The sequence below is a fragment of the Bos indicus x Bos taurus genome, chromosome 7 (assembly GCF_003369695.1).
Source record: "Bos indicus x Bos taurus breed Angus x Brahman F1 hybrid chromosome 7, Bos_hybrid_MaternalHap_v2.0, whole genome shotgun sequence".
In the NCBI taxonomy this organism is placed as follows: domain Eukaryota; kingdom Metazoa; phylum Chordata; class Mammalia; order Artiodactyla; family Bovidae; genus Bos; species Bos indicus x Bos taurus.
In genome coordinates this window covers 58,557,273-58,584,209 of record NC_040082.1, presented here as the reverse complement: position 1 = coordinate 58,584,209, position 26,937 = coordinate 58,557,273, and the positions used below count along the sequence as shown (strand labels likewise).

General features: G+C 38.0%; 1 protein-coding gene and 1 pseudogene across 1 annotated transcript in view; both read left to right on the top strand.

The window, feature by feature from the left end:
- The first annotated feature begins 1,594 nt into the window (after nucleotides 1–1,594).
- LOC113895248 (protocadherin beta-4-like) overlaps nucleotides 1,595–26,937 on the top strand; it is a 149,341-nt gene continuing 123,998 nt past the window's right edge. Inside the window, exon 1 of the mRNA XM_027546212.1 lies at nucleotides 1,595–5,729. Coding sequence (XP_027402013.1) covers nucleotides 3,446–5,729 — 2,284 coding nt within the window. The 5' untranslated portion in view covers nucleotides 1,595–3,445. The remainder of the gene's footprint in view (nucleotides 5,730–26,937) is intronic.
- Nucleotides 17,327–21,288, top strand: LOC113895254 (annotated as a pseudogene).

The following is a 26,937-nucleotide window of genomic DNA, read 5'->3' as shown; positions in this document are numbered from 1 at the left end:
CTGAACTGAACTGCATACTATTTGAAGTGTAATTTTAGTAACTAAAATTACTAGTTAAAATATCTATTTCACCAATTTACACCTCTCCTCTCAACAATTAATGTTTAATATACCTCTGTACTTTGCCCCTTCAATTTACAAACAAAACAGTCCTCAAGTCATAAAGTTTAAAATACATTCTCTCATTTAAAAAAAAATAAGTGAAACTACTCAAAACTTCAAAGTTTGTGTTCAGCATTTGAACTTTAGAACTTTTTGTATTCAGATTCCTTTAAAATGATTTTTATCTTTGCCTCAATGATATTTAAAAGTTCCTGGCTGTATTTTACAATGGAGGAGTTAAAACTGGTATTTAATTGCCAGAGTATCCCTCTAACTCTTCTATCTCTCCTCTTTGTGTATTCAGAATGGGAAAAAAATGTTTTAAATATTGTGCTCCAGGGCGGGCAACCAATTGTGGAAGTTGTATGAATCCTTCAGAATGGATAATGCAGCTTTCCTGACTGAATGGTTTTGCAGGTTATCATTCTCTTTATCATTAAGGCCTCTTCCATGCAGATATAATAATTTTTTTCTGATTAAGTTTGGCAAAATAATCCATGATTCAATGCTAGACTGTCATCTTAGACCACCTTTCTTGATTTTAACTTTACACTTGGATAACATTTCAAAAGACCTGTGAATAAGTATTTTTCCATTTAAGGCTACAAGGAATTCATTATTCATGTCATTCTTAGTTTTTTAAAATCTAGTTAATGATCTCAACAAAACACTCTTAGTTTCCCTTCAAATTTCTAAGTTTTGTAAGCACCTCTTTTTGCTGATACCTATCTCTCAAAAGAGAAAACCATTTAAAAGATTCTTATATTAACTGAAAATCTGAATACAGATATATTTCACCTATGATACCCATCTACTCAAGGCAAGGCTGAAGTTTGGATCTAAATTATATAAAAAGTTGTTCACTTCTTCAATTCCACTTAGGTAGATCAGAGAATGGATTCTGGAGCCATACTGTAGCAATTTGAATCCTAGCGCTGCCACTTCAAACGGTGTGTGACTATGGGAAGGTTACTAAGTTTCTGTATCTTCGATTTCTATAAAATATGCCTAGTAAGAGTGCCCACATTACAGGGCTATTTGGGGGATAAAATGAGTTAATGAATATAAAATATTTAGAATACTATCTGACATGTAGTAACACATAGATGTTAATATTACCTAGATTTCATTTGTGTTGAATTGACAAAAGAAACCAAAAGTAGCTAATTTGCAACACTATTTCTATGTCAACATGTAGGAATAAGTAAACAAAATCTAGTTTGAATTTTGTCCTGAACTCTTTAACTTGAATCGAACTAAAACTCTGCTACAATAGTATAAAACAATGTTTTGTTCAGGAAATTTGCTTTCCATTTATATCTAAAAGAATATTATTTTTTTCTGTATGTTTATTTTTTCTTTTCACTTCATGTTGATATGGACATGAGTTTGAGCAAACTTTGGGAGATAGTGAAGGACAGGGAAGCCTGGCATGCTGTAGGCCATGGGGTTTCGAAGAGTTGGACGTGACTTAGTGACTGAAGAACAACAACAATGTTGATATATATATATTTCTCTGATTTGCCTTAAATGTGGAAGAAAATTCTAAACTATATTAATAGTGTAATTATTATTATTGCTATATCTCTTACAATAGGAATTAACAGAACTATAAAAATGTAAATTTAGTTGAGCAGTGCTTAGCACGTATTATACTCTCATCTCTAAGAATTCTGTTTTCAGTGTCAGACATGTTCATGACTGAATGCATGATGTGACAATAATCTTCTAATATAGGCAGAAACACAATGATTAGAGTGGATTAATTAATTTACCCAATTGACATTTACTGAATGACTACTATTGTCCAGGTTTCTTTCAAAAATAATTTTTCCTGAAGTTCTCTTGGTAGTCCAGTGGTAAGACTCAACGTTTCCACTGCATGAGGCATAGATTCAATCCATGGTTGGGGAACTAAGATGCTGCATGCATGTGGTGTGGCCAAAAAATTTATTTCCCTAATACTTTCTATCATAAGAACTTAAGATTACTGACAAAGATTACTGCTTTTAAAATAATGCATTCAATGTGAATTGTAATTTATGAACTTAGTTAAATTATAAGATATTTAAGGAGGAGAAATCCCAAATAAATGGTACTCCATTCTATATACTAATAGTAAATAGTAAACTGGTTAACTGTGTCTCAGTTAACTTACTGTATCAGAGAAATCAGGATGGTTGCACACTGTGCTGAAATCCATTTTATAAACAAGTCTTTCCTCTTCACCATGTATGAGTAGACAAAGCTTGAGGCACCCTTTGTTCACAGATTAAAATGTTTCAAATCATAGCTCCCTGTCTTCTGCAAATTGGGTAGTCAAAGAATATGATATCTAGGAAACAAAGGGTCAGTGTGGTGAGAAGTAAACTCATAAATTATAGATATCTATTGAGCTAAATCATCTTAAAGCCTTTTTCTTAATAAAATTCTATTATTTTCACTTACTCAATTTTGGCTTGATATTATCCTAATAGTCACGCAGAATAATCAAGTCTTATCATCCTCTGAATTTCTGTTTATCTATAAAAATCCTTTCATTTTCTTTATGCATCTAAGAATCTGTTTCTAATACTATCTGACCTCCCTAATATTTTAATGTGGGTTCACATTGTAAAAGGGCTTATAATAAGGCAAGATGCCACTTTATTCAACTGTATTATCATTTGCACACCAGTGTAAAAACATAGAACCTTTCCTTTGAAAAAGTCTCCCTGAGACCAGGTGGTACAGAGCACTTTAACAAACTTTCTGCATCATCATAAATTTCTCACATACTTGGAAATAAACAGATATAACTATTATGGACTGTAATTTTATAAGAGTTTATCTCCCCTGGTTAGATTATGGCAAAGGGTAAATGGAGTTCTTTAAGTTCTACTGTAAAGGGTATGGGCAGATGGAGATAGTCCCTGGCTTTGTGCTCACAATTATTATAGCTCACACAATGTAATGGAATAACGTATACATTAAGTCATTTAATGGAATAATACTTGAAAAAGTCCTTTACACTTTTTGAAATGGCTTAATTTGAACACTTCCAAAATAGGCTGAGTTAAGAATGTTAGTTTATCGATCGGGACGCAGGGTGGCGCTGCCGGCTAAGATTGTGAATAAACAGCCCTAGAACGCTCACGTATTCCTTTGCTGCAAGACGGAAACACCACCACAAGTAAGCTCTGCCAGCAGTACTGGGTTACCAACGAATTTGGGCAGCGATATTCTAAACGAATTTAAGATTACAAGTGACTCTGTGAGGATTCTACCAAGCAAGAAAATTTAACACCTCTGGTCTTCTTCTGGTTGCTGAAGGGGGACTGGATGTAAGCACCCTGGCTCCAACATGGAGACGCTAGAGAGAATTCAACCCAACAGGCAAGTGACAACCTTTATTTTGATGGTAATCTTGTCTCAGGCTAACCCTGCGCCTATTCGTTATTCTGTTCTGGAAGAAACAGAGAGCGGCTCCTTTATAGCCCATTTAACCAAGGACCTGGGCCTGGAAATTGGGGAGCTGAAGGCACGGTCGGCTCGGGTGGTTTGTGACGATGACAAGCAGCGCTTGCTGCTGGATCGTCAGACTGGAGATTTGCTTTTGAGGGAGAAACTAGACCGGGAAGACATATGTGGCTCCGATGAACCCTGTGTGCTGCATTTCCAAGTGTTCCTGGAAACTCCAGTGCAATTTTTTGAAGGAGAATTATTAATACAGGACATAAATGACCACTCCCCAGTATTCCCAAATAGGGAAATGCTTTTGAAAATACCGGAAAACAGCCAGCCAGGGACTGTATTTCCGTTGAAATTAGCTCAGGATTTGGACGTGGGTAGCAACGGTCTTCAAAAATACACCATCAACGCCAATTCTCATTTTCACGTTCTCACTCGAAATCATAGTGATGGCAAGAAATATCCAGATTTGGTGCAGGACAAAGTGCTGGATCGAGAGGAGCAGTCAGAGTTCAGCTTAACCCTAATGGCGCTGGATGGTGGGTCTCCACCTAGGTCCGGCACCAGCATGGTGCGAATCCTGATCATGGACGTCAATGACAATGCTCCCGAGTTTGTGCACACTCCATATGAGGTGCAGGTTTTGGAAAACAGCCCTCTAGACTCCCTAATACTTACAGTTTTAGCTAGGGATGTAGATGCTGGAAACTTTGGGACTGTTTCCTATAGCTTGTTCCAAGCCTCAGAGGAAATTAAACAAACTTTCTCAATAAATGAAGTCACAGGAGAAATCCGACTGACAAAGAAATTGGATTTTGAACAAATCAAATCTTACCACGTGGAAACTGAGGCTACAGATGGAGGAGGCCTTTCCGGGAAAGGCACTGTAGTAATAGAGGTGGTAGATGTGAATGACAATGCCCCTGAACTTACCATATCTTCACTCATCAGCTCCATCCCAGAAAATGCCCCGGAGACCGTGGTCTCTATCTTCCGAATTCGAGATAGAGACTCCGGAGACAATGGAAAGATGATTTGCTCCATTCCAGACAATCTGCCATTCATTTTAAAACCGACTTTCAAGAATTTCTACACCCTGGTAACTGACAGCCCTCTTGACAGAGAAAGTCAAGCCGAGTACATTATCACTATCACGGTCACTGACATGGGAACCCCAAGACTGAAAACCGAGCACAACATAACCGTGCTGGTGTCCGACGTCAACGACAACGCCCCCGCCTTCACCCAGACCTCCTACACCCTGTGGGTCCGCGAGAACAACAGCCCCGCCCTGCACATCGGCAGCGTCAGCGCCACAGACACAGACGCGGGCGCCAACGCCCAGGTCACCTACTCGCTGCTGCCGCCCCCCGACCCGCTCGTGCCCCTCGCCTCCCTCGTGTCCATCAACCCCGACAACGGCCACCTCTTCGCCCTCACGTCCCTGGACTACGAGGCCCTAAGAGCCTTCGAGTTCCACGTGGGCGCCACCGACCGCGGCTCGCCCGCGCTCAGCAGCCAGGCGCTGGTGCGCGTGCTCGTGGCGGACGCCAACGACAACGCGCCCTTCGTGCTCTACCCGCTGCAGAACGCCTCGGCGCCCTGCACCGAGCTGGTGCCCAGGGCGGCCGAGCCGGGCTACCTGGTGACCAAGGTGGTGGCGGTGGACGGCGACGCGGGCCAGAACGCCTGGCTGTCCTACCAGCTGCTCAAGGCCACGGAGCCCGGGCTGTTCGGCGTGTGGGCGCACAACGGCGAGGTGCGCACGGCGCGGCTGCTGAGCGAGCGCGACGCGCCCAAGCAGCGGCTGGTGGTGCTGGTCAAGGACAACGGCGAGCCGCCGCTGTCGGCCAGCGTCACGCTGCACGTGCTGCTGGTGGACGGCTTCTCGCAGCCCTACCTGCCGGCCCCGGAAACGGAAGCGGCGGCCGCGGCGCCGGCCGACCCGCTCACCGTCTACCTGGTGGTGGCCTTGGCGTCGGTGTCGTCGCTCTTCCTCTTCTCGGTGCTGGTGTTCGTGGCGGTGCGGCTGTGCAGGAGGGGCGGGGCGACCTCGGCGGGTCGCTGCCCGGTGGCCGAGGGCCACTTCCCGGGCCACCTGGTGGACGTCAGCGGCACGGGGACCCTGTCCAAGAGCTACCAGTACGAGGTGTGTCTGACGGGAGACCACAGAACTGGTGAGTTCAAATTCCTGAAGCCGATATTCCCTAACCTTTTGGTTCAGGACAACGAGAGAGAAATCAAGGAAAGCCCCAACAGTAGAAATAGCTTTGTATTCAGTTAAATGCCATATTTGGTTAAGTGAGGCTCTCAATTTTGTTAAGCCTAAGTCACATTGCAATATTTTTCTCTTAAGAGATTGTACTGTTACATAAATTTGTATATATATCTCTATTCCAAAAGTTATGCATGTCTCTACTAAATTTTCCTTTTATAGTATTCATTGGATTTAGCATTTTTAGTTACAGTTGATATTATTTCTCCATATTTTACCTTCTCGGTGATTAATGTTCCCATAACTATAAATTACTCAAGCTGTAAAGAAATTCTATTAATATTTAAATCAACCTCTTTTAATGTCTTTTTAAGGAAATACTTTAAAGCTTTTACATAATCTTGCATTTCTGTATGTTTTGGTTTCTTTACTTATATTTGCAAGGGCAGAGTGTTAGAAATTCTTTGTAGCTACCTAGAGCTTTCCTGTTCACCATTCATTCTACAAGGCTGTACCCCACTAAATAGCCATGAGCATATAACTTAGCATACTTATTTCTCATAAGTTGCACCTAAACATGCACTTTATTAAATTATTAATACACTACAATTGTGACCCTATCCCATTCTGAGTACCATATATGCTAGGGATTATTTGTTTCCTACTTACCTAGCACACTGTAATTGCTTCAGGAATACCAATATTAAAATAAAAACATTATTATTTATAAATAAGAGAAAATCTTATATAATTTGGTATCAAATTCACTTCACTAAAATAAAACTAATTCACTGCTTGATAACATACTTAAAAATCTTAGAACTTTAAGTAAATCCTAAATCCTTTAGAGGGACTCAAGAGGTAGAGGGCATCATATATTTTCCTGTCCTTCTTTTGCTCTATTAATAGAAGTTCAAATGTAAGTACAAAGTATGTGTTTTTCTTGGCTTTCAGTTCTTCCACATCCTTCAAAAAAGGGAGAGTTTCTCTTGAGTTTTGTTGATTATGTTCTAGTCTGATTACTCTATTTTGTAAACTTGAGCAGCTTTTATCAACAAAATGATGATGTATTTTTGATGTCCAAATGACCTTGTTTTGTCTTTCAATGTAGCTTTTGTATATTTTGCGTAAATTTACTTTTTCAATTATGCTAACTTTCAATAAGAAGCATTGTTTTTTCCTTTAAGACAATAAGAATAGAAATAGAAATTAAGAAATAAACTTATCTGAATTATAATTGTTTTATGTCGTGTTCATTAGGCCAATTAAGATGACTTGTGATTTCTAACTAAATTTATATAGCTATAAGAACAGTTATTGATCTTTTGGCACAATATGAGTAATTAGAGTTTGCTTTATAACCTAAGTATTTATTTTTAAATCTCAAGTGTCATCCTACTGGAACTTAATTATTTTGTGTTTCCCTGAATTACATTTTTAAAAATATAATAAAAAAGAAAAATTATTCAAGTTATTATTGAAACATAGCTTTTAGCTTTCATCCAATCTGAGACTTGAAATTAGAAAGTGATAAAAATATGAACAGAATTAAACACAAATATATGACATTTAGTAGCCAGCTTTAATGAGTTCACCATTTTCTGTTAGATATTTAAATGAAATAGTTTTATGGATGATGACAAGAAATATGATTGAAGTTTTCAGCAATATGTTTCAACATTATGAAAGTATAACTTCATGTTTTTGTGTATGCCAGGAAAGCCCAACTTGTATAATCACCCAAAGGAGACTGGCCAAATAAACACTCAGAACCCACATTTATGAATTTATATGAGTAAATTTATGAATTACTTTGTGTATTACCTTATAAATTGCTGTGTGTATTCATAAAGCATAGATCATTCCTTACCAGTTGGGGATCACTATCAGACTCTAGTATAGAACAGGTTAACATTTTAAAATTCAGTGATTATAATTTAATAGTAAATATAATCCAGATAATTTCCACAAAATGAATACCTTATGGAAAATTGGACAATTCTTTTCTGCAAAACAAAAATAGAGAATGGAGGCCAAATAACTGGATAATACCCATTTCAATCACAGTTTCTCAAGTACTTCTATTATATTGACATTTTTTACAATTCCTTTGTTGTTTTTAGGTACAGATATAGTGAGTTTAGTACATGCTGTTTTAGGGGCAGACATTTTACTGAAGGCAATATAAGCCACATCACTTTAAGACCTTATATTTCTTACTGGATTTCCCTAGTGGCTCAGCAGTAAAGAACCCACCTGCCAATGCAGGAGATGAGGGTTTGATCCCTGGGTCCAGAGATACCCTGGAAAAGGAAATGGCAACCCACTCCAGTATTCTTGCCTGAGAAATCCCATAGACAGGAGCCTGGTGGGCTACAGTCCATGGGGTAGCAAAAGAGTGGAACACAACTTAACGAATAAACAACATTCTTACTATTAAAATTACAAAATATAGATTTTAAATAGTCCTATTTGGTAGAATTCTGTTTTCAGATAAGATGGATTATTTAAACCTGCTTTAAATTCAGAAATTTTCAGTTTGAAGCAACAGACAGCAGATGATATATAAAGAACTGAAGGGGCTAAGATTCCTGAAAAGGAAAATCCTTGGAGCTGTGAACTGACTCCAATAGTCAATTTGCCCTAAAGAAGTTTGCAAAGTCTAAGGAAAGGCCAGGGATAGAGTAACTTCAACAGTCTTTGGGAAACTGGAGAATTCAAGTTCATGGCCAGTTCTCCCCCTCATGATATTTGTCAAATTATGGGACATTCCAGGAAAGAAGACCAAAATATTAAGTGGAAAATTACTGAAAAGCCAAGTGAAGTTTTAATAGTCTTAATATATGAGATCAGAATTTGTGATCTGCCATCTGAGAGACTGTGGAGAATACACTGAGTTCCGAACTGAAAATTCTGGAGGGCCAGGTACTTATTAGGACTGGAAAGAATCTTGACTAAGCACAGTGCCTGTTTTGAATTAAGGCAATTTGATTAGACATGTTTCTATCAATCTAAAGGGGATTCCCAGTGGCACTAGTGGTAAAGAGCCCACCTGCCAGTGCAGGAGACTTAAGAGACTCTGGTTCAGTCCCTGGGTTGGGAAGATCCCCTGGAGGAGGATATAGCAACCCACTCCAGAATTCTTGCCTGGAGAATCCCATGGACAGAGGAGCCTGGCGGGCTACAGTCCAGAGGGTCTCAGAGTCAGATACGGCTGAAGCTACTCAGCACACACTGTCAAGCTAACAAAGGAAAAGATGGACTCTTTCTGGAAAAATATAATATCATCAGAACCCTGGAGGAGAGCTTTTTACATTAATAATCAACATTCGATAAAAATTATAAGGCATACATACAAAAAAAACTGGTTGACATGAATAAAACCTAGAGGAAAAAACAGACATACGGGTGATCTACAGATAAAATAAGATACTAGAACTGACTGACAATGGTGTTAAAATAAGTATAACTAATATGTTAAAATAAGGAATATAGAAAACAGGTAAAGAGAATTTCACCACAGAATGAAATAGAATATAATTTGGGGACTGAAAAATACAATACTGAAATTTTAAAATATTAGATTGTATAACGGCATGCTGCTGCTGCTGCTGCTGCTAAGTCACTTCAATTGTGTCCGACTCTGTGCGACCCCATAGACGGCAGCCCACTAGGCTCCTCTGTCCCTGGGATTCTCCAGGCAAGAATACTGGAGTGGGCTGCCATTTCCTTCTCCAATGCATGAAAGTGGAAAGTGAAAGTGAAGTTGGTCAGTCGTGCCCGACTCTTAGCGACCCCATGGACTGGAGCCTACCAGGCTCCTCCATCCATGGGATTTTCCAGGCAAGAATACTGGAGTGGGGTGCCATTGCCTTCTCCGTGTATAATGGCATAGTTGTCGTAAAATATTATAGGATTAGTGAATGCAAGACAGGTCAATATTAAATATCCAAATAGAAGCACTGAAGAATAAAATAATTAAAAATACAGATAAGAACATTTAGTTACATGTAGAACATAATGAAAAACTCCGACACATACATGATTGTAATCCTGGAAGGACCAGGAATAGCGAATAAGGAATGTGTAAAGAAATGATGACCAATAATGATGAAAAAATTTACCCCTCAAGATGTTCAGTGAACCTAATTAGAAGAGTAAAAAACCGCATATTTAGAAATATCACAGGAAGGCTGCTAAAGACTAAAGTCAAAGAGAAAATCTTAAAAGCAATCACATGAAAATGACATTGCTTTTAAAGGAATAATAGTAAGATGGAGAGCTGACCATCAAGAAGCCAAAAGACAAAGGAATGATGTCTTTTGAGTCCTGAAAAAAATTAGCTACCAGACTAGAATTCTATCACCAGAAAACACATCTTGCAAAAACGAAGTTCTAAAACAAATAAAAACTTCAAGAATCAATCACAGTCCCATCTGCACTAAAATAAATACTTTTAGTGGATTCATTAGGAAGATGGAAAACAGTCCTGGAGGAATCACAGATTTGCAGGAAGAAATGAACAAGAATAAGGGTAACTATAAACTGTTATTTATTGATTAATAAAGGTAGAAATAATAGTTTCTTAAAGGATTTAAAGTATATGTAGCATTTTAATTCATGATAATGGTGATGTAAAAGGCAGGTGATATAAACAGAGTTAAGGAATTCTAAGGTTCTAAACATTATCATAAGAGTAGTAAACTGAAATAATTTGTATTAGACGCTTGTAGATTAAAGATGCATGTTGTAATCTTTAGAATAATCATAAGAGTAATTTTTAAATGAATTGAAGGAAAAAATAAGAAATATCTAAATTATTCAAAAGAAGAAAAAAACTTTAAGAGCAAATAGAAAAAAATTTTAGATGGTAAATATAAATGGATAGATATAAAATATTACAGTAATTGCTATTGGATTAAATAATCCAGTTAAAGAACCAAAATTGTCAGAATAGGTTTAAGAAAAATTCAGCTATATGTTGTCACATACCTCTGTGTGTGTATTATCACAGGTTGAAAGTTTTAAAAATAGAAAAAGATACAAACATTAACCAAACTAATCAAGTGTAGATATACTCACATAAAACAAAGGAGACTTTAAGGAAAGATGCATTACTACAGATAAGGAGAGATATTTCATAATGATAAATGGGTAAAATATACCAAAAATATGTCAGTTATAAGACTAAATATATCCCCATAAGAAAACTACAAAATATAAAAAGTTAAATTGAAAGAACATAAAAAATAGACAAATCCACATAGGAGAGGATATATTAACAATTAACTCAACCCCTGATAGAAGACACACAAAAACAGAATATTAAAAATCTGAACACCACAATAATCATATGTGAATAAACTGACATACGTAGTACACAGGAAAGTACATGTTCTTCTTATATGCATATGGCATATATCAAAATTATCCATATTCTAGGTCATAAAGCAATTCTCTAAAAATTTTTAAAGAAGTGAAATTAAGTTAGAAATAAAAATTTATCCAGAAATCCCCAAATGCTTCAAAAGTAAATAATATAATCCATGAGTCAAAAGAAGAAATTGCAGAAGAAATTTCCATACATTTTGAACTGGGTAAAAATTAAGATATGATATATCAAAACAGAATTTACAGAGAAATTTTAAAACTTTAAATGAACATGTTAGATAAAAAAGGTTAAAAAACAATAAGCTTTCATCTGAAGAAGTTAGAAAAAGAACAAAGAAGGAAAAAATAATGCATGTATTATATATATAAACATAAATACAATGCTGATAAATATACAACCAAGAAGGGCTTCCCTGGTGGCTCAGTGGTGAAGAATCCATCTGCCAATGCTGGAGACACAGGTTCAATCCCTGGTCCAGGAAGATCCCAGATGCCATGGGGCAACTAAGCCCATGTGCCACAACTATTGAGTTTGTGCTCTAGAGCCCAGGGAGCCACAACTACCTGAAGCCCACAGGCCCTAGAATCTGTGCTCTTCAACAAGAGAAGTCGCCACAATGAGAAGCACGTGTACTGCAACTAGAAAGCAGTCCTCACTTGCAGCAACTAGAGAAAAGCCCATGTAGCAACAAAGACCCAGCACAGCCAAAACTAAATAAATAAAATTATTTTTAAAAGTATATAACCAAGAAGATTAACAAAACTTAAAGTTGGTTCTATGTCATGATGAATGGAATTAAAGACTCTTACTAAGACTACTAAGATTAATTTTAAAAAGAAAGAAAACATCGATCACAAATATCAGGGATGAAAAAAGGAACATCATTATCAATCCTGCTACTGCTAAGTCGCTTCAGTCATGTCCGACTCTGTGTGACCCCATAGACGGCAGCCCACCAGTCTCCCCCGTCCCTGGGATTCTCCAGGCAAGAACACTGGAGTGGGTTGCCATCTCCTTCTCCAATGCATGAAAGTGAAAAGTCTAAGTGAAGTCGCTCAGTTGTGTCCGACTCTTAGCGACCCCATGGACTGCAGCCCACCAGGCTCCTCCGTCCATGGGATTTTCCAGGCAAGAGTACTGGAGTGGGGTGCCATTGCCTTCTCCGATTATCAATCCTACAGACATTAAAAAAATAAAAAAGGATATTATGAATAACCATCTGCCAATAAATTTGAAAATTTATGTAAAATGGAAAAATCTTTTAGTACACAATTTACTAAAACTGAAACAAGAAGGAATCTGATTAGTTCTATTAAGTAAATTAAATTTGTTATTAAAAACCTTGCCACTTCAGTTTACACTAGTGAATTCTCCTAAATACTCATGGAACAATACCAACTTATGCAAAATCTTTTGGAAGATAGAAAAAACAGGGAATATTTCCCAGATTATTTGGGTACCAGAATGACTTCAATGAATTATGACATCCAAATCTGAATAGGACATCATAAGGAAGGAAAATTAGAGACCAATCTCTATTAAAAACACAGATGGAAAAATTCTAAACAAAATATCAACAAATAAAATTCAGAAATATATGAAAGAGAAATAATAAAGTATGAGAAAACTTATTCAGGGAATATAAATCAATTTAATATTTTAAATCTATCAATACATCACATTAATAGGTAAAGGAGAAAAATCATATGATTACCTCAATGGATACAGAAAAAAATCACTTGATAAAATTCAGCACACACAATTGTTAGCAGACTGAAAACAGAAGGGAACTTTCAGAAAGTATTTTAAAATTTACAATAAACATTATACTTAATGGAAAATTATTTAAAACTTTTCTTCAGTGATCAAGAATAAAACAAGAATGCCTGCTTATACTATTTCATTTCAGTGTTTTACTGCAGGTTCTAAGCAGTGGAATAAAGCAAGGAAAAAATGCACAGTAATTGGAAGGGATGAAATAAGAGGTCTTTTTAAAAAAATGACAATGGGGCTTCCCTGGTCGCTCAGTGTAAAGAATCCACCTGCCAGTGCAGGAGACACAGTTTTGATCCCTGATCTGGGAGGATCCCACATGCCTCAGAGTAACTAAGCCTGTGTGCCACAGCTATTGAGCCTGTGCTCTACAGCCAGGGAGTAGCTCAGCTACCTAAGCCAGACTGCCCTGGAGCCCATGCTCTGCAAGGAGAGAAGCCACCACAATAAGAAGCCCACTCTCTGCAATTAGAGAGTAGCCCCTGACTGAGGCAACTAGGCAAAGTCCTCGCAGCAATGAAGACCCAGAACAACTAAAACTAAATACATAAATATGATTATTTTTTTAAATGACATGATTGTATACATTAAAAGTCATAAAGAATCCACAGACTGTTAGGATTAATAAATGAAGTTAATAATGCCACTGGATATAAGGTCTACATGCAAATAATAATTGTATTCCTATATAGCAATAAAACCCAGAAAATGAAGAATTCCAAGTTATCACTTACAAGTTTCAGAAATATCAAACTTCTAGAAACAAACCTAACAGAATATCCATAAAACTTATACACTGAAAAATATAAAATATTACTGAGAAAAGTTAAGTACCTGAATAAACAGACGGATATATAATGTTCCAATACTGGAAGACTCAATGCTGGGAATATGTCAGTTCTTCCCAGTCAACCTATAAATGCAATAAAATCCTAAACAAAACTTTAGCATGTTTCTTTGTGAAAGGTAACAAGATGAATCTAAAGTTTATATGGAGACTTCCCTGGTGGTCCAGTGGAGAAGGCACCATGCTCCCAATGCATGGGGCCTGAGTTCAATCCCTGGCCAGGGAACTATTAATAGACCCCACATGCTGCAACTAAAACCAGGCACAGCCAAATAAATAAAAATATTAAAAAGATAATAAAGTTTATGAAAGTGAAAGTGAAGTCACTCAGTCGTGTCCGACTCTTTGCAACCCCATGGACTGTAGCCTACCAGGCTCCTCTGTCCATGGGATTTTCCAGGCAAGAGTACTGGAGTGGATTGCCATTTCCTTCTCCAGGGGATCTTCCCGACCCAGGGATCAAACCCGGGTCTCCCGCATTGTAGACAGACGCTTAACCATCTGAGCCACCAGGGGAGTCAATAAAATTTATAGGGAAATACAAAGGGACAATAATAACTAAAACAATTTTAAAGCAAAGAGTAAAACTGGAAGACTTACCAATCAGATAATAAAACCTATTATGAAGTATAGTAATTAAGAAGACAATATGGTACACCCAGGACTGTACACCCAGGACTGTACACCCAAGACAATATGGTACACCCAAGTCCTGTACACCCAGGACTTCCCTGGGTGGTACAGTGGATAAGACTCCCATGCCAAATCAGGGGACATGGGTTCGATCCCTGGTCAGGGAAGATTCTGCATGCTGTGGAGTAACTCGACTACCATAACTACTGACTCCATGCTCCAGAGCCCATAAGCCTCAACTACTGAGCCCACGTGCTGCAATTACTGAAGCCCATGCACCTAGAGCCTGTGCTCTGCAACAAGAGAAGCCACTGCAATCAGAAGCCCGTGCACAGCAACAAAGAGTAGCCCCCACTCCCCCCAACTTGAGAAAAGCCTGCATGCAGCGACAAAGACCCAGTGCAACCAGAAAGTAATTAATTAAAAAACTGGTATATCTGTATAATGAATTATTACTTAAAAAGCAATATGGTATTACAGGATAAACAAAGAGAATAATGGGGGAAAAAGACTTGTACAGAACTATGGACCCCTGATTTATGAAAAAATGGATACATCAGAAAATAAATGGAAATGCAGCTTCTTTTCAATAGGCAGTGTGGTCATTTGGATATTTATATGAAAAAAAGCAATTTGACTCTAACCTCATTAACATGAAAAAATTAATTTCAGGAGGATTACAGCTCTAAATGTGAAAAGTAAAGTGATTTTTCAGAAGCACCACACAATGATACTTTCATGACTTTGGCACATGCAAAGATTTAAAGAAAATACAAAAAGTTCAAACCATAAATTAAAAATATTGGAAAATTAGACTAAAAGTTAAGTTTTGTTTTTCAAAGATATCTCAAGAGAGTTGAAATGCTAGCCATAGAATGGGAGAGAATATTTGCAATACATACTTCTAAAAAAGTACTTATGCCAAGAATATATAAGGAACTTCTAAAGATCAATCAGAAAAAGGGCAAATACCTTAAATAGAAAAACAGACAAAAGACTTATGCAATTCACAAGGATATACCCTAATAAAAATAACCATGTGAAAAATGTGCTTATTTAAGGAATCATCAGGGAACACTAATTAAAATTACAGTGACATAAAATAAAAATAAAATTACAATATAACATCACATACTCATCAGAGTGTTTAAAATTAAAAGATAATATCAAATGTTGACAAGGATATGGAGCAACTGGAACTCTCACTCTTTGCTAGTTTTTGTAAAACCAGAGTTGAAAACTATTTTGCAATATCTATTAAAACTAAAACAAAAATATAAATATGTGTGCATATCTTAAGGCACAGCAGTCTAACTCCTAGGAATATTAAATATAAATGAACACACAGACACCAAAAGACAAGAATGTTTATAGCAAGACTACTCAATATATACACAAACTGAAAAACCCTAAGGTCCATCAACTGGAGAATAAATAAAAAATGGTGGTACAATAGAATAACAAAGCAATGAGAATAAAACAATACGTAACATGAATTTTACAAAGGTAAGATTGAGTGAAAGAAGGCAAACACAACACACTCTATAACTCCATTTGTGTAAGTTAAAAAAAAAAAAGACAGAAACCATGATACTATGACACACACATGATACTATAACTCAGAAGAGTGCATACCTTTATCTAGCAGGGGAAGAGTAGTGACCAGACAATAACAAGAGGGGGCTTCTATAGTTTTTGTTAACATTTCAATTTTACTTTACATTTAGCATATGAATGTGTTCACTTCCTGAACTTTTTTGAGTTGTACACTCATGATTATGTCCTTTCCTGATATATTTTAAAATTTTATAATACTGTAAGATTCTAAACATCTATTATTACTTATTTCTTAATTAAGGATCCAATAAGGGAAAAGTTTCTTTGTGTGCTCAAAATGCACTTTCTGAGGAATACTAGGGTTTTAGTTTGCTCTGAAAAGTATTCGTTCACTGAAGTTAACCCAGCACATGTTTTTTAAGAACGTCCAATAACTAAGAACTGGAGATACAATTGGGAACAATTCTGTGACTTCAAATATATTGACTGCATATATATGAAATGAAACAGCAAATACTATATGCAATAGTATTTAGAAGTATGAATGGAGAGATTAGTGACTGCCTGGGAAGCCATGAAATTAAAAGACGCTTACTCCTTGGAAGGAAAGTTATGACCTAGGTTGGTCATATTGCATTTCAATATTGCCATATTGAAAAGCAGAGACATTACTTTGCCAACAAAGGTCCATCTAGTCAAGGCATGGTTTTTCCAGTATTCATGTATGGATGTGAGAGTTGGACTGTGAAGAAAGCTGAGCACCGAAGAATTGATACTTTTAAACTGTGGTGTTGGGGAAGACTCTTGAGAGTCCCTTGGACTGCAAGGAGATTCAACCAGTCCATTCTGAAGGAGATCAGCCCTGGGTGTTCTTTGGAAGGAATGATGCTAAAGCTGAAACTCCAGTACTTTGGACACCCGATGCGAAGAGTTGACTCATTGGAAAAGACTCATGTTGGGAGGGATTGGGGGCAGGAGAAGGGGACGACAGAGGATGAGATGGCTGGTTGGCATCACCGACTCGATGGACGTGAGTTTGACTGAACTCCGGGAGTTGGTGATGGACAGGGAGGCCTGGCGTGCTGCGATTCATGGGGTCGCAAAGAGTCGGACACGACTGAGTGACTGAACTGAAATGAACTGAACTTAACTGGGAAGCCATTAAACTGGGAATCAGAGCTCCCAGTGCTTTCTAAAAGAAGGAAGCATTTTACGTAAGATCTAGGCGTAGAGGACTCCAAAAAAGGGCATTGGCCTAGTGCAAGGCAGTCAGAGAGATTTAACGCAAGCTTATTTAACCAGATCACCTGGGTTGATTGTATATCGGGAGTTGAAGAAACTGCACCTTCTTGAACCGGGTTTGGACTTACGGAGACCGCACCAGCAAAAACGCTTCAGAAAAGGCAACTTCTCTTTCTTGCTATATTGTTCCTCTTGTGGGAGGCTGGCTCTGAAGAAATTAGGTATTCCATGACAGAAGAAACAGAAAGTGGGTTTTTGTGGCCAACTTGGCAAAAGACCTGGGTCTCAGGGTGGGGGAACTAGCCACGCGGGGTGCCCGCATCGATTACAAACGAAACAAACAGCTCTTGCAGCTGGATTTAAAGACCGGGAATTTGCTGCTGCATAAAAAACCAGACCAGGAAGTGCTGTGCGGGGCGACAAATCCTTGTATACTGCATTTCCAACTATTACTGGAAAACCCGGTACAGATTATTCAAGCTGATCTTCATCGCACAGATATAAATGACCATTCCCCAGAGTTCCTAGAGAGAGAAATGCTCCTAAAAATCCCCGAGAGCGTCCAGACAGGGACTGTGTTTCCTTTGAATATAGTTCAGGACTTTGACATAGGTAGTAACACGGTTCAAAACTACACAATCAGCCCTAACTTCCATTTTCATGTTGTCACTCGTCGTGGAGATGGCAGAAAATACCCAGAGCTGGTGCTGGACAAAGCACTGGATCGGGAGAAACAGCCTGAGCTCAGTTTAACCCTCACCGCGCTGGATGGGGGGCTCCGCCCAGGTCTGGGACCACTACAGTCCGCATCGAAGTCGTGGACATTAATGACAATGCCCCAGAATTTTTACAGTCCGTCTATGAGGTCCAGGTTCCAGAGAACAGCCCCCTAAACTCCTTAGTTGTCGCTGTCTCTGCCCGAGATTTAGATGCAGGAACATATGGGAAAGTAGCCTATGCACTATTCCAAAGAGATGAAGTTACTCAACCATTTGTAATAGACGAAATAACAGGAGAAATTGGTCTGAAAAGGGCATTGGATTTCGAGGCAACTCGATTTTATAACGTGGGGATTGTAGCCAAAGATGGTGGGAGGCTTTCGGGGAAATGCACTGTAGCTATAGAGGTGGTGGATGGGAACGACGACGCCCGCAAGCTGACCATGTCGAGACTCAGAAGCTCTATCCCAGAAAACTCCCCAGAGACTGTGGTAGCTGTTTTCAGTGTTTCTGATCCAGATTCCGGGGAAAACGGTAAGATGATTTCCTCCATTCAGAATGATCTCCCCTTTCTCTTGAAACCCACGTTCAAAAACTGTCACACTCTGGTGAGAGAGACCGCTAGACGGAGAGGAAAGAGCCAGGTACATCACCATCACAGTCAATGACACGGGAACCCCCCAGAGTGAAAACCGAGCACAACATAACCGTGCTGGTGTCCGACGTCAACGACAACGCCCCCGCCTTCACCCAGACCTCCTACACCCTGTGGGTCCGCGAGAACAACAGCCCCGCCCTGCACATCGGCAGCGTCAGCGCCACAGACACAGACGCGGACGCCAACGCCCAGGTCACCTACTCGCTGCTGCCGCCCCCCGACCCGCTCGTGCCCCTCGCCTCCCTCGTGTCCATCAACCCCGACAACGGCCACCTCTTCGCCCTCACGTCCCTGGACTACGAGGCCCTAAGAGCCTTCGAGTTCCACGTGGGCGCCACCGACCGCGGCTCGCCCGCGCTCAGCAGCCAGGCGCTGGTGCGCGTGCTCGTGGCGGACGCCAACGACAACGCGCCCTTCGTGCTCTACCCGCTGCAGAACGCCTCGGCGCCCTGCACCGAGCTGGTGCCCAGGGCGGCCGAGCCGGGCTACCTGGTGACCAAGGTGGTGGCGGTGGACGGCGACGCGGGCCAGAACGCCTGGCTGTCCTACCAGCTGCTCAAGGCCACGGAGCCCCGGCTGTTCGGCGTGTGGGCGCACACCGGCGAGGTGCGCACGGCGCGGCTGCTGAGCGAGCGCGACGCGCCCAAGCAGCGGCTGGTGGTGCTGGTCAAGGACAACGGCGAGCCGCCGCTGTCGGCCAGCGTCACGCTGCACGTGCTGCTGGTGGACGGCTTCTCGCAGCCCTACCTGCCGGCCCCGGAAGCGGAAGCGGCGGCCGCAGTGCCCGCCGACCCGCTCACCGTCTACCTGGTGGTGGCCTTGGCGTCGGTGTCGTCGCTCTTCCTCTTCTCGGTGCTGGTGTTCGTGGCGGTGCGGCTGTGCAGGAAGGGCGGGGCGCTGCCCGGTGGCCGAGGGACCCTGTCCCAGAGCTATCTGTAGGAGGTGTGCTTGACGTTATGCTCGGGATTAAATGAGTTTAAATTCTTAAAGCCGATTCTCCCCAACCTCCCGTTGAATAGAGGAAAATGCCAACTTTCGGAATAGCTCTGGATTCAATTAGGGCATCTCATCGTGATGCAAGGTATTTGTCATTTATCTGTAATTCCCCAGATGAAAAATTTGAGAACCTCATGGAGAAAAATCTCACATTCAGGTATAGCATTGATTTCCCTTTTACAATGAACTTGTCTAATTTTGGAAAACTCCATTCGATTCTTGCTGTTTTTGTTTTAGCGTGCCATTCCAAATCTTTGCATGCTGTTGATTTTCCTGAAATTTTTGCTTTCTTTTCGTAATTTTTGCAACAATAAAATAGTTTTCTCTACATTCATTCTGCTTCATCACACTCTAAAAGTTTATTTGATGCTAAATAACAAAAATTTAAAATGTTTACATAATATTTGGTTTTTAAAGGAATATATGCATAGAAATATGTAAGAAAGCATTATGAAAACCAACACTCTTCTGTTTACACTCCCTAGCTCTCATCCTACTGGAAAATAATTTTTAATGAATATTTTCATGGAATTATTACATACAGAAAAATGGACAAATCCTTAATACAGCTCACTGTATTTTCAGAAAATGAACATACGTGATATCAGCATCTTGAAGAAATGAGTTATTAGCATCCCAAGTGCCACACAAATTACCCTTTAAAATCCCTGCCAGTTCAAACATAACAGATAACTCAATAACCAATGCTACAGCTGTTTTGCCTGTTTTGAATTTATATAAATGAAATAGTAGAGTGTGAACTGTTTTGCATCTGGTGTCTTTAACTCAGCAATATGTTTATGACATTTATCCATAAATACTATTTTTAATTTTAGTTGTTCATTCTTGTTACTATATAGTATTCCACTGTGAATATTTCACAATTTATAACCCATTCTACTGTATATGGATATTTGGGTTCGTGTAAGGTTTGGCTGTTTGAATAATACTGCTATAAACATTCTCATACATATCCTTCAACAAACACGTATATGCATTTCTGTTCTGTGTGTACCTAGGGTTGATTTGTTGCTCGTTCAGTAAGTGCATGTCCACTTTTAGTAAATATTTCCAAATAGTTTTTCAAAGTGGTTGTACCCACTTACACTGACTGCTATCAGCAGCATATGGATGTACCAGTTCCTCAACATTCTTGCCAACATCTGATATTATCTGTTTTTTATTTTATCCCTCTGGAAGCACTTTTAAACCTTTATCTTCTAGCTTTTTAAATACTTTCTTCTCACTAAGAATATGCTTGTAACTTTTTCATAAACTTCAATTTCACTCTATTGTTGTTGGTATCCTATACACTTTAACTTTCCCTCATCCATATAGTTATCTCATTATTTTCTCTGCTCAAATGAAACCTCCACTTATTATTCCACTAACAACCATTTATTATTTTCTTGTATGAAAGAAACTAATAGAATTCTTATTTTTCCTTTTGTTTCTCCCTTACACTTTCAAACCTCTCAAAAATGAGTTTTTACTTCTATATAGTCAGCATTAATGGTACTTTTTACTCTTTGACTATAGTTAAGAGTTCCTTGTATTGTTTATAGATGTTTTAAAACCTAAAAAGCAGTATTAAAATTTTATCTTTAATGACCATATAAATTATGAATGCTCTTCAGCTAAAGATCACCAGGAACACATTATATTAGAACAAAGTTAGGTTTACTGACTTATAATGAGGGAGATCGGAGAAGGCAATGGCACCCCACTCCAGTACTCCTGCCTGGAAAATCCCATGGATGGGGGAGCCTGGTAGGCTGCAGTCCATGGAATCACTGAGGGTCGGACACGACTGAGCGACTTTCACTTTTCACTTTCGTGCGTTGGAGAAGGAAATGGCAACCCACTCCAGTATTCTTGCCTGGGGAATCCCAGGGACTGGGGAGCCTGGTGAGCTGCCGTCTATGGGGTCACACAGAGTCGGACACGACTGAAGTGACTGAGCAGCAGCAGCAATGAGGGAGACTGCACACCATGGAGAACCATTGATCCATGCACATAATAGCACCCTACCAAGGAGTTAGAGGATCTGGGCTTATGTTAGGTGATTTTGGGTAGGGTTCAAGGAAATCTCCTTTCCTTTTTTTTAAATTCCATCTCTTTGCTACAGTATATACCCTCAAGTGGCTTTTTAAGAGAAGGTACACAAATACAGACTTTTTGTATCTCTGCATGTCTGAAAATGCAGTTTTCGATTCTGCTTCATTGCATACATATATATTCAATACACTTTCTAACAATTCATGCCTTGTCATATCTGAAATTATTTCATCTCTAATATTATTTCCTTAATAGTTGTATTCCTAGCTTATTTTTTCTGAAGCTTGAGCTTGTTGGATATTGAACAATTTAAATCATTTCTCTGTTTCTTATATTTCTCCTATATATCTTTGGTTTTCCCTCTATATCCTCATTTAACATCTTTCAGTCACTTTGAGTATGTTTATTAAATTTTCAATTTTAATGGAGTAGTTAAATCCCTAGGTGTTTTCTTATTATCTGATGTGTCTTTTCCATAGTAGCACTTGGAATTTTCAAAGTTAATTTTATTTCCTAAATGATCTGTTTCCTGGAGTTCCCATTTCTTTTTTGTGTGTTTCTGTGTAATTTTGGTTTTCATGTCTGGTGAGAGATGTGTTCATATGTAAGAAAAAGAATTTGAGTATCTGGTATGTAGCAATTGCTGTTTTGCTAGGTCTTATCAGCTTTTATATGATAAGGTAGTCTGCACCCAAGTTTCTGTCCTGAGTGGATTTTCTGACAAGGTGCTCCACATGAGGCAGTGCAGAGCCAGGTTTATAAAATATCAGACTTTAAGGAGCATTGTGATGAATGGGCAAAGAACTCTTTTCAGGATGTGGCCCTGCAAGTGTTAGGATACAAAAATTTTATGCTGGAATTCCTGTTCTTTACCAAAATGTTCTAGTGTTCTCCAAAAAAATTCCTTTTTATTTCTTAAGAAATGAGACTTTTTTTTTGAAAGAAGGTCTGGAGGAAGACTGCTGCTGCTGCTGCTAAGTCTCTTCAGTCGTGTCTGATTCTGTGCAGAGGAAGGCTAATTATTAAAATTATATGTTACATATATTTTTCATATTACATACTATCTATGTACTTTACTGTTTTCTAAATTCTGTACACATATCTCATTTACTCGTTTAAATAATGGTACAACTGGTAAGCCAAGTTTAGAGATGAACAAACGGAACAGAGTTAAAGTAACTTGCCCAAGGCTACCTAGCTAATAAGTAGTGGAATCAGGATTTGACTCCAGGCAGCCTGACCCCAAAGATATCGCTTTTTTGTCTTTACTTTTTAAATTTTGAAATCCATTAAACATTCCAAAAAGTGTACACAATGTATATGTGCAATTTAAAAATAATAAAATGTTCATCATCTACTTAAGAATTAGAACAATGCCAAGACGTTGGAAATCCTTGTGTGCCTCCACCATAACATCTTCCACTTGCATTAAAATCAACCACTATCCTGAATTTTTATTAATTACTCGTTATTCTTTGTAGTTGTATTGGAAATGCATATATTGCTAAATAATACATTGTTTGATCTTGTCTGTCTTTGCAATTTATATAAATGGATTGACATAGTATGGACATCTGTGGGCTTGCTTTTCTCAGTCATTATGGTATTGAACTCATCAGTGTTAAATGCAGTTCATTCAATTACACCGCTCTGCAGTATCCCATTAAATAAATACACCCTCACCTTTAAATTCATTTTATTGTAGATTTTTGGGTTGCTCCAGGAATTTGGTTATCATAACAATACTGATATAAGCATTCTAGAATATATCTCCTCATGCACTTGGGCAAGAGTTCCTTTTGGGTACAGGCACATATAGGAAGGTGCTACCCGGGTCATAGCAAGAACTGGAATGATATCAAACTAAGTAAAATAGACTATTAAAAGATGCCAACACTGAGATGAAAGAGATGTTGGAGATATCTGACAAAGATTTTTAAATTGACGATGAAAAACGCCTCAATAAGCAATATTAAACATGCTTGAAATAAAAGAAAAAATATTCTCAGAAAAGAAACATAAAATTGTAACAAGGAAATAAAAGATGTAAAGAACTACCAATGAAAATTTTAGAGATTAAAAATACAATTATTGAAGAACTTGGTGGACAAGCTTAACAACAGGAAGATAAAGAGTCAATGAACTAGAAGATAACAACAAAGCATTTACCCAATTTTAGCAAAAGAGAAAAAACAGACTAAAAATTTAACAGAGCCTCAGAGACCTGTTGGACAATAACAAGAGATCTAACATTTGTGTCATTGGAATCCCAGAAGGAGAGAAGACCTTCCAAATTTGGCAAAAGATAGAGATCCAGAGATTTAGAAAGCCAAACAAATCCAAAACAAGATAAACAAAAAAATATACTGAAAAGATATAGTCAAATTTCTGAAAACTGAACAGAAGGAAAAAGTCTGAAAAGCAGTGACAGATAAATGACACATTACACATAGAGCAATGACAATCTGAATAAGAGTTGATTTCTCATCAGAAACCATGGAAGTCAGAAGAAAATGGCACAGTATTTTCCAACTGATGAACAATTAACCCAGAATTCTACATGCAGTGAAAATACCCTCCTGGAAGAAAATTTGTTGCCATAAGGCCTACTCTTTTAAACATGGCTAAAGGGAGCTCTCCAAACAGAAAGGAATCAATAATAAAAGGAATCTTGGAACATCAGGAAAGAATGAACATAGTAAACAAAAATATGTGTAAACACCATAGATTTTCCTTCTCTTTAGAGTTTAGTTTTCTAAATTATGTTTGATGGTTGAATCCAAAATTATAACACTGTCTATGTTCAAAATTTCTATAGAGGAAATATTTAAGACAATTATAAATGGGGAAGGGTAAAGGTATGTAACGGTACTTAAGTTTTCCACCCTTGCATATGCAAAATGACAACCAGTAAACCCTGAAGGAAATGGCAACCCACTCCAGTATTCTTGCCTCGAAAATCGCATGGACAGAGGAGTATGGTAGGCTACAGTCCATGGGGTCGCAAAGAGTCGGACACAACTGAGCGACTTCATTTCACTTCAAACCCTAACAAGTTATGTGTGGGCCAACTACTATAAAAGCTATACAAAAGGACACACTAAAACCCACTATAGATAAAGTAGAACTCTAAAAACTGTTCTAATAACCCACAGGAAGGCAGGAAAACTAAAATGGAGACAGAAAAGACAGACAAATAGAAAACAACAAAAAAAAAACTATAGAATTAAGCTTTAATATATCAGTAATTACATTAAATGTAAATATTTTGAACACACCAATTAAAACAGATGACCAGAATGGGTTTTCAAAAATGGACCAACCATATGCTAGCTATAGGAAACTTCACTCCAGATATAATGACACAGGCAGATTGAAAGTAAAAAGAAAAATATGCAAGGAAAATGACCAGAGAAAGTAGAACATTATATAATGATAAAGACAATCCTAAATATATACATATCAAACAACAGAGATGAATAATATGTTAAGCAAAAACTGACAGAACTGCAAGGAGAAATAGATCCACAATTAAACTTAGAGATTTAAACACCCTCTTTGAACCCTATTTCAACTCATGGAACAACTAGACAGAAAATCAACGAGAGTATAGAAGAGTTCAACCAACAACCAACATATTTATAGAACACCCAACAATTCCAGAATATACATTCTTTTCAAATGCTCAGAGATCATATACAACACAGAGCACATAAATAAGCCTAATACAAACTCAACCAGTTTTTAAAACTGAAATCATACAGCATGGGTTCTCCAACTACAATGGAATCAAACTAAAAATAACAGGAAAATCTTCAAACACTTGGAGACTAAACAGTACACTTCTAATTAATCCATGGGTTGATGACAAAGTCACAAGGGAAATTTTTCAAATATATTGAAGTGAACTGGAAATGTAAAAACAATGTATCAAAATTTATAAGACATAGTTAAAGTGGTGCAGAGAGGGAATTTTATAGCACAAAATGCATATATTAGAACAGAGGAAAAGTCTCAATCATCTAAGCTCCTACCTCAAGCATGCAGGAAAAGAAGGGGAAAATAAACCCACAGCAAGCAGGAGGTAGGAATATATATATATATTAAAAAATACATGAAATTCAAAACAAAAATAAAATTAGTGAAATGAGCTGTTTTTTAATAAAATTGATAAAATTGGCAAATATATAGCAATGCTGGCAAAAAACTTTTTTCAATGATTTCAGTTTTCAAATGCGTTTAGCATCAAATTGTTTATATTCTCAAACTTTTCTGCAGCAGGTATCCCATCCCATCAGATGAAAGGTTTCCCTAAGTTATTGGCTTATATATCATCTCTATATTTTCCCTGAATACTGTGTTTTCCTTACATGTAACTAAATTTAGAAATATTTCCAAGAGTTTCAATTCATCCTTGAAGCTTAGTCTTTATCTTTCATTTTTAATAAACTTGAAGACTTTTTAAATTTTGTAACAGAATGAAAGAAAGACAAATGTGTGGCATATAAATGGAAATCAGCAATGCAATGGTTATAAGTTAACTAAATAAAATTAACATACTTGACAATGTTTCATCAGTTAAATTATTATTTCAATTCACTGGTAATAATCCAGCTAAATTAATCTTGAAAGGTAACTTCCAAGTAGCACGCATGAGCAAAAAGAGCATGGCACATGGTGATTTTTTACATTGTTTAGCTTCCCCTGTCCAGAGGAGACCAAGATTGTGCCATCTAGTTATTAAAATTAATCTGAAAAATACTGATATAATTAATAGTTCCCAGTGGATCACAGAAATGTTCTTTATTTTGAGAGAGATGTGGGTTACACAGATGGATCCATTTGTTAAAAATGCTACAGTTAAGATTGGTGCCTTTCAATTTGTGTAAACATCACCTTAAGAAAAGAACTATGCAAAACTGAACATTGACTGGGAGGCATAAAATGGAGGAAAAGGTATAGATGAAACAAGACAGAATGTTGTGAAGTTGGGAGGTGTGTACATGGAAGTTTATGCTGTTTACTTTGCATATGTTGAACTTTGTGCATAATAAAAAATTTTTAAATGAATAGTCCTTGTGAGATGGGTTTATAAAAGCAAAGTCAATTCAACTCTACTTTAGCAAATCTGAGCAACTGAGAAGCATTTTCCTGAAGGAATCTAACACAATCCACTTTCCAAAAAGGGAGTTTCTTCACATACCCAACTGACCTCTCTTTGGGTTACATTAAGACATTACCTTCTTTCTATAGCAACCAATGTTCTCAGAGACACTTCAATGATCTAACTTGATT